This window comes from Amblyomma americanum, chromosome 6, assembly GCF_052857255.1.
Source record: "Amblyomma americanum isolate KBUSLIRL-KWMA chromosome 6, ASM5285725v1, whole genome shotgun sequence".
In the NCBI taxonomy this organism is placed as follows: Eukaryota; Metazoa; Arthropoda; class Arachnida; order Ixodida; family Ixodidae; genus Amblyomma; species Amblyomma americanum.
The window spans coordinates 66,186,216-66,203,447 of NC_135502.1; the positions used below are offsets into that span (position 1 = coordinate 66,186,216).

At 45.9% G+C, this 17,232-nt stretch overlaps 2 protein-coding genes and 1 long non-coding RNA gene across 4 annotated transcripts in view; 1 reads left to right on the forward strand and 2 right to left on the reverse strand.

Moving 5' to 3' along the window:
* Nucleotides 1–1,439: 1,439 nt before the first annotated feature.
* On the reverse strand, nucleotides 1,440–4,883 carry LOC144093624 (heat shock 70 kDa protein cognate 4). Its single transcript, XM_077627197.1, has 5 exons — nucleotides 4,745–4,883; nucleotides 4,415–4,621; nucleotides 3,112–3,748; nucleotides 1,936–2,848; nucleotides 1,440–1,848 (listed from the first exon to the last, which is right to left on the reverse strand). Exons 2-5 carry the CDS (start codon nucleotides 4,617–4,619, stop codon nucleotides 1,663–1,665), a joined length of 1,941 nt encoding a protein of 646 aa, XP_077483323.1. The 5' UTR covers nucleotides 4,620–4,621; nucleotides 4,745–4,883; the 3' UTR covers nucleotides 1,440–1,662.
* Nucleotides 4,884–6,029: 1,146 nt separating this feature from the next.
* Nucleotides 6,030–17,232, reverse strand: part of LOC144093622 (PHD finger protein 14) — a 31,451-nt gene continuing 20,248 nt past the window's right edge. Inside the window, exons 15-22 of one of the 2 annotated variants that reach the window (XM_077627196.1) lie at nucleotides 16,927–17,027; nucleotides 16,317–16,448; nucleotides 14,630–14,771; nucleotides 13,597–14,040; nucleotides 11,092–11,216; nucleotides 10,440–10,548; nucleotides 7,004–7,042; nucleotides 6,030–6,226 (exon numbers count right to left, since the gene is read on the reverse strand). In XM_077627196.1, coding sequence (XP_077483322.1) covers nucleotides 7,040–7,042; nucleotides 10,440–10,548; nucleotides 11,092–11,216; nucleotides 13,597–14,040; nucleotides 14,630–14,771; nucleotides 16,317–16,448; nucleotides 16,927–17,027 — 1,056 coding nt within the window. In that variant the 3' untranslated portion in view covers nucleotides 6,030–6,226; nucleotides 7,004–7,039. The remainder of the gene's footprint in view (nucleotides 6,227–7,003; nucleotides 7,043–10,439; nucleotides 10,549–11,091; nucleotides 11,217–13,596; nucleotides 14,041–14,629; nucleotides 14,772–16,316; nucleotides 16,449–16,926; nucleotides 17,028–17,232) is intronic. The other variant, XM_077627195.1, reaches the window with a different exon arrangement.
* LOC144093626 (uncharacterized) lies at nucleotides 6,129–6,965 on the forward strand. Its single transcript, XR_013306302.1, has 2 exons — nucleotides 6,129–6,210; nucleotides 6,864–6,965. It is a non-coding gene; the product is annotated as an uncharacterized LOC144093626 (long non-coding RNA).

Here is a 17,232-nt window from a genome sequence, read left to right on the forward strand (position 1 = left end):
GCTTTTCGTCCTCCTCTTGTGACGCTTACTTGAAGTTACTGCGATTTACCTTTGCTGTCCTTAATTGTTACGGCTTTCAGCCGCCATCCTTTGAACCCCTCAACGCAACATTCCGTTCTGCAATTTTTGTGGGAGTAAATATTTGTGCGAAATAAATGTGCTGACTCAGTGGTGGTATTTGGCGGCGGGCATTGTCACAGTTCTTGGGGTTGGCTGGTAACTCACGAATTTCACAGTTCAGCGCTCTACTAAGTGCTCTCCGAACCAGCGCATATTTAGAAATTCGAGGAACTCTTATGTTACACTGTCCTCGAACCTTCTAGATCATCATAGCAGAACTAATCCCATTCTAACCACCTTAGCAGAACCCAGAAAGCTGCTTTAACGTCATCCTGCCCCACTCCTTCCTTTCCCTTTTCAGAGTTAATTATTTCTGGTGATTTTGTCATTGTGGTAATGTGGTAGCGTTCAATGTCTTCGCTGCGTGTGACTCAAGTAGCTCAGGGACCCGAGAGCCCGCCCGGAAACTACCGCCACCTACAATGCGGCCTTCTTTTTAAATGTGCACCAATGATGCACATCTTTTTTTGTTGTTGTTCGAAACACGGTCTTCTATTAGTTCAAAATAAAGAATGCAACCATGATAACCATGACGAGAAGTGGCTGTTCAAAGTGGCGTCAGCCTAAATAAAGTTGCTTTCTTTGCCTGTGACTGTTTCCTTTCGTTTGGATATCGTAACAGGGGCGTATTTTTTTTTGCTACCACGCCGGCGGCGCATTTACAGAAGTTGAATTAGGCTGCGAGCTCTCGCAAATCTATTTCCGGAGCGACAAAGTATTAGTAACAGCTGAAAGCTTATTTGATTGCCCTGCAGAGAGACGAATATGCCCGATATTAGACCAATCGGTCTAAAAAATGCAGCCTGTACGGCGGCTCCCACGTAACCAGCTTTAGTACTGCACTTATAGCAACAAATCGGCTACGAATTCCCCTGAACGCACATGCACTGACACTGCAAAGCACTTCGGCGTCTTTAGAAGCACGGCTGGAATTGAACCCGGGTCCTCCAGCTAAGCGCCCCAACCAGGGCCACCGTGGCGACAGACTGGCTGCGCGAGCTCAATGGACTGAACTCTGTCCTCGCGGAACATAGAGGCAAGCAGTTTCGCAGACGCGCGCGATGCGTCTAACAGAACGCTAGGCTTGCGCTTATTCAAAGGATAAAAACGCAATTTACTTTTCCTTGAACGTAGTTCAGAAGAAACACGCAGATGCCAGTATAAAATTACAGCGTACACAATGCCTCGCGCAGGTGGAGCATAAGGAGGTAATTTGGTGCCGTGTCACGAACAGGCCGCATTAGGCCGAGGGTATCTGCTCCGGGTCTGGCTACGAATGCCCTAAAACCAAACCAAAGTTACGGCGAAACGACCAAGGATACTGTGACTACACTTTTATTTATAAAACATTCTGTACACATGCACTGTTATGCATCCTTTCATATATCTATATATAAACACCAGTATGAGTGTGGAATGCCTATAACAAGACAAGTAACACAGAAGCTTTTATTGGTCAAGTTTAAACACACACAAAAAATGAACTTTTCAATAATGACATATACAGTTCAAATGAACACAATTTTTTTGTGCCCCTCCCCCTTAGTCCACTTCTTCAATTGTGGGCCCGCTCCCAGCACCGCCTCCGGGAGCCGCGCCTGCACCAGCTCCAGCACCTGGGAATCCTGCACCGGGCATGCCGCCAGCCTGGTACAGCTTTGCGACGATGGGGTTGCAGATCGCCTCCAATTCCTTCTGCCGATGCTCATACTCTTCCTTCTCAGCAAGCTGCAAAAAAAAACAAAACAAAGTACAAGTTAATGATTGCTAGCATTATGTTTAACACTGTGTTGAACTGATGAAACTGCAACACACCTGGTTGGAGTCCAGCCATTTGATGGTCTCCTGCACCTTGTCAAGAACCTTCTGGCGATCCTCATCAGAGATCTTGTCCTTGAGCTTCTCATCTTCAACTGTGGACTTGATGTTGAAAGAGTAGCTCTCCAGGGAGTTCTTGGCAGAAATCCTCGTCTTCTGCTTGTCGTCCTCATCCTTGTACTTCTCAGCATCCTTCACCATCCTCTCAATCTCCTCCTTGGACAGACGACCCTTGTCGTTTGTGATGGTGATCTTGTTCTCCTTGCCAGTGCTCTTGTCTACAGCAGAGACGTTGAGGATGCCGTTGGCATCAATGTCGAAAGTGACCTCAATCTGTGGAACACCACGAGGTGCAGGAGGAATGCCAGTCAGCTCGAATTTGCCGAGCAGGTTGTTGTCTTTGGTCATGGCACGTTCGCCTTCAAACACTTGAATCAGCACACCAGGCTGGTTGTCAGAGTATGTCGTGAAGGTCTGAGTCTGACGAGTGGGGATGGTTGTGTTGCGCTTGATGAGAACTGTCATTACGCCTCCCGCAGTTTCAATACCCAGGGACAGAGGTGTAACGTCCAGCAGCAGCAGATCTTGCACCTGTTCAGACTTGTCGCCAATGAGGATGGCTGCCTGGACAGCAGCACCATAGGCCACGGCTTCATCAGGGTTGATGGACTTGTTCAGCTCCTTTCCATTGAAGAAGTCCTGCAGGAGCTTCTGGATCTTGGGAATACGGGTTGATCCACCGACCAGGACAATGTCGTGCACCTGAGACTTGTCAAGCTTGGCATCACGCAGAGCCTTCTCAACTGGCTCCAGGGTGCTACGGAAGAGGTCTGCATTGAGCTCCTCAAAGCGAGCACGAGTGATGGTGGAATAGAAGTCCACGCCTTCAAAGAGGGAGTCGATCTCAATGCTGCAATGAGAAGAAATAAACGGACACATGAACTGACACTGAAAGGTAAGTGTTGGCAGAGAATAAAGGGACTAGCGCTCGCACCTGGTCTCACAGACAACAGCTTGTGTTGCAGGGAAACCAGATGCAAAGAATGTGGAATGACCGTTCTAAACACCAAGGGCAAAAGCCATGTTCGTTTCACTAATATTGATCATATTATGGGCATGACAGCACACACTGTACACCACTAATATATTGTCCAAGTGTAAACATCTGCTTACCTGGCCTGTGTGCTCGAAGACAGTGTGCGCTTCGCCCTCTCGCAGGAAGTCCTCAGACGCCGGAGAGCCCTCTTGTTCACAGTCAGGTCCTTCTTGTGCTTACGCTTGAACTCCTGGACAAAGTGGTTCACCATGCGGTTGTCAAAGTCCTCTCCGCCAAGGTGAGTGTCGCCGGCCGTGGACTTGACTTCAAAGATTCCGTCCTCGATGGTCAAGATTGACACGTCAAAGGTGCCGCCACCCAAATCGAAGATGAGCACGTTGCGCTCGCCAGTGCCCTTCTTGTCAAGACCGTACGCGATGGCAGCGGCGGTCGGCTCGTTGATGATACGAAGAACGTTCAGACCAGCGATGGTGCCAGCGTCCTTAGTGGCCTGACGCTGAGAGTCGTTGAAGTAGGCGGGGACAGTGACCACGGCGTTCACGACGTTCTTGCCCAGGTACGCTTCGGCAATTTCCTTCATCTTGATCAGGACCATGGACGAAATCTCCTCCGGGAAGAATGTCTTGGTCTCGCCCTTGTACTCAACCTGGATCTTTGGCTTCCCGCCGTCGCTGATGACCTCGAAAGGCCAGTGCTTCATGTCCGACTGGACGGCAGGGTCATCGAAGCGTCGCCCGATCAGCCGCTTGGCGTCTGGAACAAAACGAAGCGTTCCAAATCGAGATGAATAAGACTGCATTGCAATATGAGTGGTCTAAAAAAAGATACAATCCAGAGTACGGCCACAGATCGAGAAAGCGCTCCATATTATGAATGAGTGCGGCGGTGCCAACGCCGGCATTAAAAAAAAAAAAGCTGCGGTATGGCTTCTAGAATTTCCGGCCACGAAGAGACATGGTCAATATGAGACGCCGTAAGGGAAAGCCTCGAATGTAGAAGACTTCTTGGGGGGCTGGCTCTTTAGAGCAAACGAGCCCGATCTTTGCATTTCGCCGCCGTGGTCAGATTCTATCCCGGACCAGCAGCCGAACGCCAGAGCAAACCAGGAGCGTCTAATAAAGAACCACGGCAACAAATATGTACGAAGGAGACTGGCAGGATGGTCACAACACAACCATGCTGCTAATTTGCCTCCATATGATGTAGCACACGGTGAACGGGCCTGAATGCAGCCGTGAAGCACGCAGGCTTGCCACGAGGTGTGCACTAAATGCCCAACGCCGTTGCTTCCCGCCACGCTAAGCCTACTCCCATTTACCGGTACCCGAACGAGCAGGCGCCCGGTTAAGCGAAAAAGCCATGCGGGACGGGTTGCAAATCTGAATACTAATCAGAGTACAATGAAAGCGTGATGCTTACCGAACACTGTGTTGTTCGGGTTCATGGCGACTTGGTTCTTGGCGGCGTCTCCGATAAGTCGCTCCGTGTCCGTGAACGCGACATAACTCGGGGTGGTCCGGTTTCCTTGGTCATTGGCGATGATTTCGACCTTTCCGTGCTGGAAGACTCCAACGCAGGAGTAGGTCGTGCCAAGATCAATACCAATCGCGGGCACCTTCGCCATGGCTGCAACGAACAACGCGGTGAACCAAACGGTTAGGGCGTTACCAAAACCAAAATCCCTAGCAAAACTGACTCGACGCAAAACGCCTCTGAAATCACACAGATACTGCTACAGCGATAACATACCTCTGTGCGAATTCCACTCGGGAATAAATATATGTACAAGTGAGCTCGATGGACACACTCACGACGTCCGACACGAGCAATTCTCACTACACAAAAAAGGCTACCAGTCGGTTTTATGCGACGGCTCGGACGTGACGTCACATAGAATCTTCTAGACGATGCTGATTCTGACCAATCGTAGCATGCCGTGTCTTTGGCCGCTTGGTGGCGGAAACAGTTCTTTCATAGTCATTTACTCTTAGTAAAGCAACACAAGACACTTAAAACAGCGATCACGTGACTGAACTTGCGCCTGAAATGTTGCGTTTTGTAGGGGACGCTGCGCTCTGCGTGACTAAAACCGAAGTTGGCCGACTAAGCTTTTAGCCTCTAAAGCGCCTCTCCAGGCGCGTCTGGAAACGGCAGGAACGTTCCAGAAGCAGGCGTACAGCATTGTTTGCCGGTTTTATTCGTTTTTCGCTCGGGATCTGCCCCCAAGGCCGCTTATCGCAACGTCATAAGGGGAGGAGTGTTTATGGAAGAAAGGTGCGAGTCGAATAAGAGCATTTTATGCACCCTTTCGTACGCGGAAGGTGGAATTCGCCGGCCGGCCGGCACCAAACGAAGCGTTCCATTTTTTTTTTCCTTGTTCGAGCGCCTTACCGGCCTTACGCGCTAGCGTTGCGGCTTCAGTTTTCTTTCTTTTTTTGGTCTCTCACCTGCAAGCTTTACGGTTACACAGAAGTCAGCGCCAGACTGGGGGCCACATTTTTTTTTTTCCCCGTTACGTAATGTAGCGCAGGAAGGGTTGGGTTGGAAGGGGCGGGGACCGGTTAAACCACGTGGCCTAGCCAAGGGTGTGACATTCCCGTAGAGCCAATGGGGACGATTTTGAAATGCGACGGTGGCGGTGCCTGGGAGTTGGCGGTAAAAACATAAATTGCTCAAAACTTTGCTCGCTATGCTTGCGCCGGTCGCTGTCGTCTGCTGCCACTGCGCTGCAGCGTTGCCCGCGGCGGCACTGGCGGCGCAGACGCGTTGTGTCATTGACTCCAGCCGCGTTTGCTGCCAGATACCAGGATCGCTGCAATCGTTCCGACCGTGGCGACACTTATGGCGCGGACGCGCAACTTGCAACATGCCACAGCACTGGCCTAGCCAGCAGCGTTGAACGGTGTCGCCGTGAGACCACCTTTCCGAGTGCGCTGCTATTTCTGTACGCGAGTAGCCGAGCCGTAAATGACGTCATTGTCATGCGTGCAACGACAGGGCTCAGTTACGCGCACTATGAAGGAGACAAAAGACATCCAGACGTCGTCTACCGTTTATTGACGCTTGTCAGAAACGTCTTGTCCGAGGTACAAAAAATGAGACTGATGGAAACTCGACCCCAGTGCCTCTGGGCGCCGATGAAAGCTCGCTAGGTCGGAATTGGAGAAAAGAAAGTGACTAATATCCAAGATGGCTGGCCAAAATTCTCCGTTTTCGTGAGTCCTCTTCATCCTGCAGAAACAATATGTGCATGCACTTGGAGAGAAAAGAACAGAACCAAATGTATTCTCATCAACCCTGTTTTTGGACGTAATGCTTCCTATTTCACAACAACAATGTAAGCTGTAATAGAGAAGGCAAGTGTATAGAACTACTTTTATTATCTACCTTTAGTATACTCTATGCAAGCAGTGAAACACAACACTGCACAGATGCAACAAAAGTAAACATGATTCAGACCAAAAAACAGGAACAAGGTTGGTTTCCTTGTCTGTTATCTCTACCCTTGCCATGAAAGTATTGTTGAGTGCAGCACTAGAAATGCAGGTAGACACCTTCAGGTGGCCACACTGAGCAAGCTATTAATTGCAAACCACAGCAATGCAGCCCAAAGCTTAAACTTGTCTGGGCCATACAGCTAGGTAAACACTGCGGGGCTAACCTGTTAGCACAAATGAGTGCACAGTACTGACAGAAGAAGCCTGTTGAATTGCCAAGTGTGGTCATATTTGGCAGATAGCCTTGTGCAAATGCATTTGTTTGGCGACATTAAATGCCCATATAAAAGCACTTTGCACTTCAATGGTGCACTACTGAGGTATCCATAGTCATTTTACTACACCATCAGCTTTAACTCCTTATCTCGCAGTGGGAGTGCCATTGTTATTAGGTACACTGGCTATGAGGTGGGATCCGTACCACAAGCTGGAGAGAGGCACTAAAATTAAAGTCATTTCTAAAACCAAACAAAACGATAGTAGTTTGTGCAGAATTAGTATTGGCGCTTACTGTGTTCTTGCATCGCATATGGTGCATGCGCTGCTCCTACTGCAAGGAAGGTGCAGTGGCAAGAAAGTAAACAAAAAGGCATCAGTTCCAAGCTTACACATTCCTGTTAGTGGAAAGTGGAAGAGTTAGCACAACAGACAGAAAGGAGTGCATATCAGGGGATGTTATGAAAGAGCAAAAAATGAGGGGGTGTGAAGAGAGCAAAAAAAAATATTTTCATTCAATAGTACTGTGCAATAGAGTTTTCGAAGTGCCAATTATGATTTGAATACCAGTAGAGAGAGGTTCAAAGAAAGCAACATTAAGATAACATGCAGTGATCGACGATAAAATCATGGCCTTCTCAAGCACTGCTACCATAAGTCTACCTGGAAATCTTATCCGGCATAAAAATAAGGTTCCTAGAACTACTATGCTGATCGAATAGTCCAATTCAGGGAAACAAATGTGCAATAAACGTGACATTTTTAAATTTTGTTTTTGTTTTGCCAGTGTTGCACGGTGGCACACTGATGAAACAAAAAATGAGACACCAAATTTATGGACATGTGTTTTCCTTTTGTGCATAGACCATATGGATTTCACTTAGGCCCGGCAAAAATTTCGTCTCGCACCATTCTGCTTTTGGTTTCAAGAGCCAATCGACAGCTACAATACCAAATTTCCATTCGGGTTGCGTGAGGCATACAAAACTGCGATATGATTGCTGCTTCATCGCTTTTTTTATTATTATTATTATGGCAAATTTAAGCAGCCTGTGCCAAGAGCCGGAATGACAGTGAATAAAGAAATAGTTCTAGCATCACTGTTTTTGTAGCCTTGTGTAGCCCTTGGCTCTTGCCAAAGGTTACACAGAGGATGACGTGGGCTGTGCAAAAAGAAAACGGAAACTACACTGACATTATAACCTTGTGTGATCAGTACCTCCAAGCTGGTAATGCAAAATGGTGGCATATAATTGTCCGGATATATTACTGACAGGGTGCAAGCGACATTTCATTCCTCCTCACAGCTTTTATTTACAGCACAATGGTTATATTCATATCTTGCTCAAAATAAGCTCAATACCACAAAGTGTCACAGTAACTTGGCATCATAAATAATAGGGAGTTCAGATGATGCTCGGAATGACCAAGCTAAGGTGCCAGGGACTATGTGCAACCTGTGTTGGTTACTCATCCACGTGCATGCCAAATATGTTTACATGCAGCATGCAGTGGGGCGTCACTGTTCTTTCCTTGCCGGTGATATAGTCGGAGCTCCTTATGTGGACCGACACAAGTGCAAGAAGATGTGGCAAAATAATTAGCACAAAAACTGGACAATGACAAGAACAAAGATGGAAGAGGTGCTAGCCTTATCCAGTACCCAGTATCCTGCTTTACTCATCCAAGTCCAGATTTTCAACGAATGCTCAGCGTCAACTCACTCAAGAATGTACAGACTTTCAAAGCAATACACTTTATAAGCATTTTTCCCATCTCCTTTACCTGTCCCTCTCCAATTCTGATACTTGTTTTCCACAATTTCTTCTTGGAGCTCTGCTACTATTTTCTGTCATAAAAAATTATAAGAGAGAGGCTCACCTGCATATGCAGAAATATTCTGTCTAAATTTCTAAATAAATATACATCAAAAGGAAAATGAGTTAATTGAAAAATGACTGAAATTTCAACATATCTGCAGCAATTATAGCATGTAAGGTAGCTTGGATGACCAGCCAGGCTTCTTGGAGAGGGAAAGGAACAATCGCAGACTAATGACACAAAATGAAGTTGCAAAAAGGAGAAGCTCGGCAGTCTGTGGCACCAGGCAGAAGCAGTGTTGAGACAGGATTATAGACAGCAGGATCACAAACTATGATCAGCAATTTTATTGGTATGAATATTAATGGGCCAAGGTTTGAAACACCATGGCCAACAATTTTTTCAAAGTAGCCAGAAACATGATGTCTTCGGCTGACGAAGAGTCATCCCTTCTCAAACTAAATTGCTGTAAAGCTCAGAGGACAAAACTAATGAGACTGTGTAAAAGCAAGTTTACCAAACCAGAAGAGTTAGAAACACAGTCACTTGTGCCATCACAAAGATTGCATACTGTTTTGATAATGCCCTTAAATTCATACGATGATAAAATTTAGGCACCGCAAATGGAAGTAAACCAATGAGATCTTATTGTAACTCCAGTTCTTGAAGGAGAAATGCAGCTCTTTTCAGCACTGAAACAGCACCATTACGACTGAAATAGACCCTGTCACATCAACCGAACATCATCTAGACTTTTCGATAACCACTTGAAGCCAATATAAAGCAATCTAAGTAAGGATATGAAAAAAAAAAAAGACAAAACAATCACTTTATACTCATTCTATTCATACAATGGCCAAAAAAAGAAAAAGCCACCGCAGCTCTGTTTTAAACAGCTTAAAACTGGTCGGTCGCTCTCAACATGGTGGCCATTTTCATCACTAGATGTCCTATGGGTCACTATCACAACACTGCTGCTGCACTGAAGAGGCAGCACAGCAGCCATGGAGCCACTGCTTAATGGCACAATTCAACTAGCCATGACAACAAAGCAAAGGGTAACTGTACAGAAAAGTGCACTCTTGTGCACTATCTGAACAAAACTTGGACTGCTGTTAGGCGTAGTGGGCCTAACAGTAACGAGCCAAGAAACTAAATTGGCGATTCAATTCAGAAAACAGCAAAATGAATCCCTTCACTTAATTGCTAAGCCTAACAGGGAGGAAGCACAACCCTCTGCATGAGGAAAAGTGCACAGTCATGGACAAATGTTCACAGGCAACAGCACACATAATGTTCACAGGTAATGTCACAGTTAGCAGAAAGAAATTTATTTCTCGGTCAGGCAAAGCAGGTAAATGAAGAGCATAAAAGCTTGAGAGAAGGTGTGTGCTCCACCCGCTGATTGGCTAGTGAGGCAACACGGATATATTGAAACGTTTTTTTCCACGAACCTGCATACCGTAAACTTTTGTCCATGGCTTACCGTTGTTGAAGGAGTGGCTGCTGTATGCTAGAAAGAGGGTAACTCGACAAGAGTAATGACTCTCAACAAAGCCAAGAAAATTACACAGGAAGTTGCACAGCATCCGTTATTTCAATAATTTACTCTATCATGGCAGGCTAGGAGATATCCAAATAATTGAGTCAGTCTGAAATTTTTGACACCTTAGAGATCAATCAGTGTTGGAGAAACTTCCTGATGCAATCTACGAAAACAGGACTAGGAAGTGTGGAATGGCCGAAAAAGGAATGCAGCACAAGAAATGGCAACTACGATGCAGCATCATGTAAGCAATGAAGCATTTTCCAATACCAATGCAGCTAGCTGGATGAGGATATGGCTGCCAACAGAGAAGCGAAAGTTACCGATGACCTGCAGTGCTGTTGAATCACTGCACTAAACTTACGGATGAGTTGCACTCTTCGCAGTTCCAGGTGTAGCCCCTCTGCTTCGGGCTTTTCCGCACAGGTGGGTAGAGGCAGAGGAAGTGGTACCCCTTCTTACACTCATCACAGCTGCGTAAAGAAAGCACAGTAAAAAACAACAAAGGATAAAAGGATAAGTGTCGGAGGGCCATGCATTCTTTGCTCATCTCCATCGCCCGGCAGTTTGACAAAGCATGCCTGCAAAAGTACCAAGGCAAGGTTTTCTTTTTTTCTCCCTCTTTTCTGGGTGAAGGCTATTCCTGTAGTAAGCAATGTCTGTATAACACTGTGCTGATTGCCGCGACTTTATAGTAGTTCCAGCAGGAAGCCCCCAACATCAAAAATACTTATAATCCAATTTCACTGAAGGCTAGAGCTCACAGCCATGACCCTTGCCTTGAACCGTGAACTTCGTTAATTCCATTCTCGAAGCAATCTGTCAAATCAAATCAAATTTTATTTCTGCCTTGAAAAGGTACAGACAGCGGAGGCGCAGAAAAAGCTGTAAGATACAGCTTGACAAAGCCGCAGCCCCCTTTCGCTTGGCAGCGACTGGACAGCAAGGCTTATAAAACAAACGCAATTGGTCAACGTTGAGCTGGGTGTCTCCATGAGATGACTGAAGCCACTCACACAACAAGGTTTGTGCAGTCACCCGAATTGCCACATCGCTTGCAATCCACCTTCAGGTCCCTGTCCAGGGGAATCCTCTTCACTGGCATGCGGATGCCAGACACACCAGGAACAGCATCACCAAACTGCACAGGCACAAAATGCAGTAACTGTGACACCTAACTACTATGCATGAGTTATTTTATGTGACAGGTCCCTTATTAGCACCTAGCACAACTTGTCCACAACGCGCTATGCAACATGGAATTCAAATGCAGGAAGACATAGCTGATGAAATGCAATGGCGCCAGAAAACAAGGACAAAAACATTAGGTACACAGGACGGGCACCCGTCCTTCAGCCATGTTGCATTACCAACTAGCTCAAACGAAAGTCCTGCTGGAGCAGTATAACTGGTCTGCATTTTTGTGCCAACAAATACAAAGCTGTTTCAACTTTACAGCTGCACGAGGCTCGCCAAGTTAAAAAAGAAAATGATGGATCAATGTGTGTAGTTAGGCCAGATGTGAATTAGGTGCACTAGCAGTTCGGTGTTCACTTCAGTTCCAGTGTTCAGGACCAGTGTTCACGGATGGCAGTTGTTTGGATACCGATAATGGGCTAATGTCCATATAGTATGCGGAACAGGCCGTTCTCTACATTCGTAGATCCCTGGGAGTCTTCCTAGCACTTCTGGCACAGTGGTGCAGTGGTCAAGCAATGTGCCACTGCCCTTCTATGGCTGGTGCTGCCATCGGGGGAACTTGAGTTGCTGGGGTTGGGGTTGCGATCCAGGTTGCTTTTCGCGAGCAGCCTCTCATGATTAATTGAGCTGCTGCCTGCTCATGCACCTGCCCACTGAGTGGTTGGCAGGTGAGCAGGCTGCCACAAAAACTGGCTTCAGACAAACACACAATGGCTAAAGGCAGCGAATGGACAATATAAGTGCTAGCACACTAAAAGAAGCCAATAAAAAGGAGTTCCTGTTTTTGATGTAGTAAGTGCCCTATAGCTACTAGTGTCGCCTTTCTCACTCGGGGGGAAGGCAGGAAGTGTCGGGGTTTCTTCTCATCTCTTAAAATCTTTGTACACAAGACAAGTCAGTAATGTAAGCTGCAAGTCATATAAAAGTCCATTAATAGAGCAAAATAACAAACAAAGCCAACAGAAATACTTTACAAGAATTTCAAAAGCAGCAAGCAAGTGCCCAAATCATGAGCCTATCTCTGCTAGGCGGGTCTTTCCATGTTCCAAAGGAATGAAACAGACACCACAAGTAGCTGTCACACCTCCTTCTATCTTCTATACTGTGCACTGCAGTGTGTACCAAAATTGATGCTTCCTAGTACAGCGTGCAGTCAAGAATGTAGGGCTAAAAAGATAAGCACGCAAGGTTGGCTCTTTTGCAGGGTTCTGAAACAAACGTGATGCACTCTGTACCCAGCTGTGCAGCTTGTGAACTCTCAGCTTTTTCTGAAAGTGTGCTATGCCTACCAACGACATTTTTGTTTCAAATGATCTCAGAACTCTATTGAGACTGTGATGTTTTTTATGTTAGCTAGTGATCACAGTAAATAACCATACTTAAATCGGTGAGCTCGGCACTGGGTCCATCGGCATAGTCATGCAAATTGTTTTACAACCTGTAAAAACATAATTTAATGTGTGGTTTAACTTGTGCATGTTTGAATGAACACAATCCCTTGAGTTTTACAAACACTGATGATTTCAATATTGCTATCTCCAACTGCAGTGATGCTTCCTACACAAATATGCACATGCCTATGTAAAATTAACAGGCAGTGTTTCATATTAAGCTAGCTACAGCAGAATTTCGATGATACGAACCCAGCTGACAAGAATTTCGAGATGATATAAATTACTAAAATTTCCCACTAGAGAGCACATTTAGGATGCGCCAAACACACTCCCAAGCCACCATGGATGACAGGCACGTGCGAGCCACGACTGCACCTTCGAACTCTAAGCGCTGCTCGTACATCGCTGACACTGCAATCACCAGTCTTACCGCACTGCCGCGAGCAGTGAGCCTCGGCGCGCAGCCCAGAAACCGCTGACGCCACGATTGTCATTCGTGCTGTGTGCATTGCGAGTTGAGCGTTATAACTAAGCAGCTGTAAATAAATCTCGTTAGCCATTAACAGATCTGTTTGAATGCATTTCCCATGCTTCTGCATTTGAACTTTGTTTGTTTTGGATGATAAAAAATTTAAGATGATATGAATCTTTACACGACCACATGAGATTCGTGTAATCGAGATTCTACTATAATGGGCTTTCTTTTGAACGGGATGTACCATTCAGGCAGATTTAAAAAAAAAATGAAATGGCAAGTGACATTTTAAGGGTTAAAGTCATCATTATAACAATGTCGAATACCCCCTAGAGGCACTTCATGCTTAAAAGTGACCGGGGATTCTGCTATTCACTCTTGCATGCTCAATGCCTTGTTATCACCACTTTCCAATCCTACGAGTATTCTTAGCTGCGGTGAAACCCCCTCACCGGTGTGGAGGGTTCACTCTTTGGAGCCGGGGTAGGCGTTGCTGCAGCTGGGGCTGCAGCAGCCACGGGAGCAGACTTGCGCTTGGCTCTCTTTGCCTTGCGGTAGGCTTGCATTTCGGGGTTCAGCCGACGACGAGCACGTGGTTTCCCTTGGGGTGTCAAGCCTCGCTGCCGCTTAGCTGCAGTCGCACCTTGGGAAAGCACCTCTGCTGGTGTTGTGGGGTTCACTGTCGGCAAGTCGTTGCCAACAGCAGCTGCTGTCGGCGTTGTAGAGGAAGTGGTGTTGTTGGTGGTGGTGGTGGTGGTGGTGGTGGTGGTGGCGGTGGCGGTGGCCACGGCACTGGCAGAGGCAGGAGCCGTGACAGTGGCAGCACCGCTTGACGTGTCTGGCACTATGCAGGTCCGTGACTGTCTCACGCGGCGACTCAGACGACTTGTCTGCAACTGCATGGGAAAGGAGGACAGGTGCTGCATGTTGAATAGCCACGGAAACCCACAGGCCTAGCAAACACTGCAGTGAACAAGATGTTTGTGAGACTATACGCAGGACAGTAGCAAACACAAACACAGGAGTGTGCCTTGACAAGCCTCAGGTGTACAGCAGGTTCTACTTGAGAAGACTGGGACCAGCATAATATAAACCTGTTCAAGACTATCAGAGGTTGACTCTAACAGAAAAAAACATGAACTACCAAGCAGTGTAGGAGCACACAGCGACATTTAGTGAAACCAGCAATGAGACATGAACAAATGTGGCAGACTTCATTCGTAAATACTTGTCAAGCACACCAGAAGAACAGCATTTTCAGAAATTTCGCACAACACACGCAGTCAGCTGCTGTCAATTTAGGCCTTTTTTTTTTCTTTCAACAACTGCATTTCTTTTTACTCAAAAGGGCATCAGCCCAAGGTCTCTTGAAGACTGTTCACAATGTTTGCTCCCCTCAAAAAGGTGGCAGCCCCAGCTATATTGTCCTAAGAGTGTGCAATGCTCGATAAGAAACAATGACAAACTATGACAGTGTGCTCCCACCTTCCTGGGGCTGCTCTCCATGAAAGGAAAATCCTCGTAGCGCAGGGTGCCTCTGGGCTGGTCACGCAGCCGACGTGGTGCGTTGGGGTCGCAATGTCTCTCCTTGTCCTCATCAGAGTTCTTGTCGCATTGGCTACACTGCCTGCAATAAAACATAACAAGACACAACTGTTCAACCGTGCTACATTATAAGTGGACAAACTATGGGATGCAAACTGATGGCATAGCAGAACATTGATAAATAATTAAAACTGACATTTTGGGTTTCATCAAAATCAGATGTGTAAGATTAATACTGAGGTAAAGCTCATAGTAACTTGAACAAGTCAAGGAATGGGCTGTTTAAATCAAACAAACAAGACCGTCTGCTCACAGAGGTTACTTTCTGTAAACCTCTCATGACAAATACAAGTAAAATGTCTTGCAACTGTAGCATCTTATACAAGAAAGGTGACAAAGAAAAACCAACTGACACGTACGAACTAATGATGCCTGAGCTAGTCCCGCTCATCAGGATTGCTATAGAGCAAAACGTTACTTCCAACAGAAGTGCTAGTAATAAACCAAAAACCTTAGCACACTGCTGGAAACCAATATAGTAGTTGAAACCAATCCTAACTAATTACTATGATGAACAAAGTGATGAATACCACCAATTTTGTTGAAAGCAGACAGCCATCACTTTGAAGAGCACATGACATGCTTCTTTCTTTCGAGCCTTCAGCTTTGTGTAGTTGAGTAGTCTGTGCATGTGCCCACGCACTTCCCCAGTTACCCTTGGCACTTCTTTGACTACACAAGTAATTCAGTAACTTCATGGGGATTTTGTGACCACTGATAACTTTTTAAACTGCACAGCCACGAATATGCAGCAAGGCAAGCAATACTAGGCTGTGCACAAATGTTTACGATGCAGAAACCATGCACATTGCCATTCACAGTGCCAGTGTACTGATTAAAATGTTCCGCATTTCATTCAAAATCAGCTTCATTAGACAAGCTGGTCTCCTTGGTGTTTGAACTGCTGCACATTACGCAATCACCCAGGCTGTCTAGCCGGGCAGCTATCTAATGTACCATGTTTGGACGCCACAAGTTCAAGAGAGCTCATGGAGCTCTTATCAGGTACCAGAAAGCAGCAGGAGAAAATCAGCTTTACATAAACAAGCAGATGGGATGATTATGATATCAGTGCACTATACTACTGCCATTAAGAGAACTTGGAAAACAAGCTCCACAAGAGCAAGGAACTACTTCTCATAACTGCTGGTAACACCCCAAGCTGCATTTTACATGCAACAATCATTAGCTGACCATGTTGGCTTTATTGGGGCATAAGCAACTAAAACTGTGCTCAAATCTCTCGGAAGACTTCGTAGGTGTTTCTCCACCAAGAACTGGTGGCAAGAATATTTTTTTAAGAATTCAAGAAAATTTTTTTTTAAATGTTCAAGTTATCTGCATGAGATAAGCTGCCACTAGTGTAGGCATTCTGAGAGCTTCACGAAGACGAAACAGGCGGCTTGAAAATGCCCAGTGCTGTTATCAGTAATGGCTGGCTACTCAGAGAAGTAGATGAAACAGGGCAAGCCTGGCTGTCCTTGAGCAAAATAAAACTGCAGACACTATAATTCAGCACGAGATAGGAATTAGCTCTCAATAATGGGATTCCAGGGATAACACATACCATCCCATTGACTTGGTTTTCTTGGGCATCCTGGTCAGTGGTGGGTCAAGACAGTAGAGGTGGTAGTGTAGCTGGCAGTTGTCGCATTTGGCAAGCTGATGCTGGTCCTGAGATTTCTTGCAGACACCACACCTACGCAAAGCGGGCACTATGTGAAAAGCAATGTTTGATGAAAATAGGACACAAAATAAGACACACAGAACAAAGGCGTCAAAAAATGAAAGAGGGGGCATCATGGTTATTTGAATAGAAAGCGAAGTAAAAGACAATTAACTGAGACTCTAGAAGATATGCATTACTTAGCACATTATGACCATCATGGCACACAATTTACTTCAATGTGCTAAGGCGGCATTGAATCAAAAATAGCTAGTTAAGTCTCAAATGATTAACAAAAAGTCACAAATGTTGAGATGACAAAATTGCAAGGGATCCCTGTGAGCTGCTTCAAAAATAAGCACACATGGTGTGCGTGCACAGATGGTAGCGAAAAGAAAAGAATTCTATCAAAAATAACGTACCATATCAAACAGGGTTGCTTGCTACTTTTTAGGCACAGTAGGTGTCATTCTGATGCAATGAAATGGGGAAAAGTGGGACAAGAGCTTACTCAAAGAGGAATGATGACCCTGAATCAGATCTACGGCTTGTTCGGCTGGCTGGCTTGGCTACTGGCTTCCTGGCTTCGAGTACTGTTGGCACGGGAAGCTTCTGCAACCGGATACATAAAGGCGCCAAGCCAAATTGATTTTATGCAGGCAAGCAAACAACTCTTTTAATTATTGTCAAGAGTCTGGTCAATTAGGCCTACGTGTTACTCAAAGCTGGATTCCAAAACTCACATGGATGAATGCTACATCTCTGCAACATGTGGACATCTTTTCAGCAAAGGTTCTCTTAGCATCTGATAGAATTA

Excerpts from the sequence above, each read along its gene's own strand:
- LOC144093624 (XM_077627197.1), bottom strand. The coding sequence starts at position 4,619 with ATGGCGAAGGTGCCCGCGATTGGTATTGATCTTGGCACGACCTACTCC. Across the intron at positions 3,749-4,414 it reads CCCGAACAACACAGTGTTCG|ACGCCAAGCGGCTGATCGGG; the intron begins GTAAGCATCACG and ends GTTTTGTTCCAG. Across the intron at positions 1,849-1,935 it reads AATGGCTGGACTCCAACCAG|CTTGCTGAGAAGGAAGAGTA; the intron begins GTGTGTTGCAGT and ends TTTTTTTTGCAG.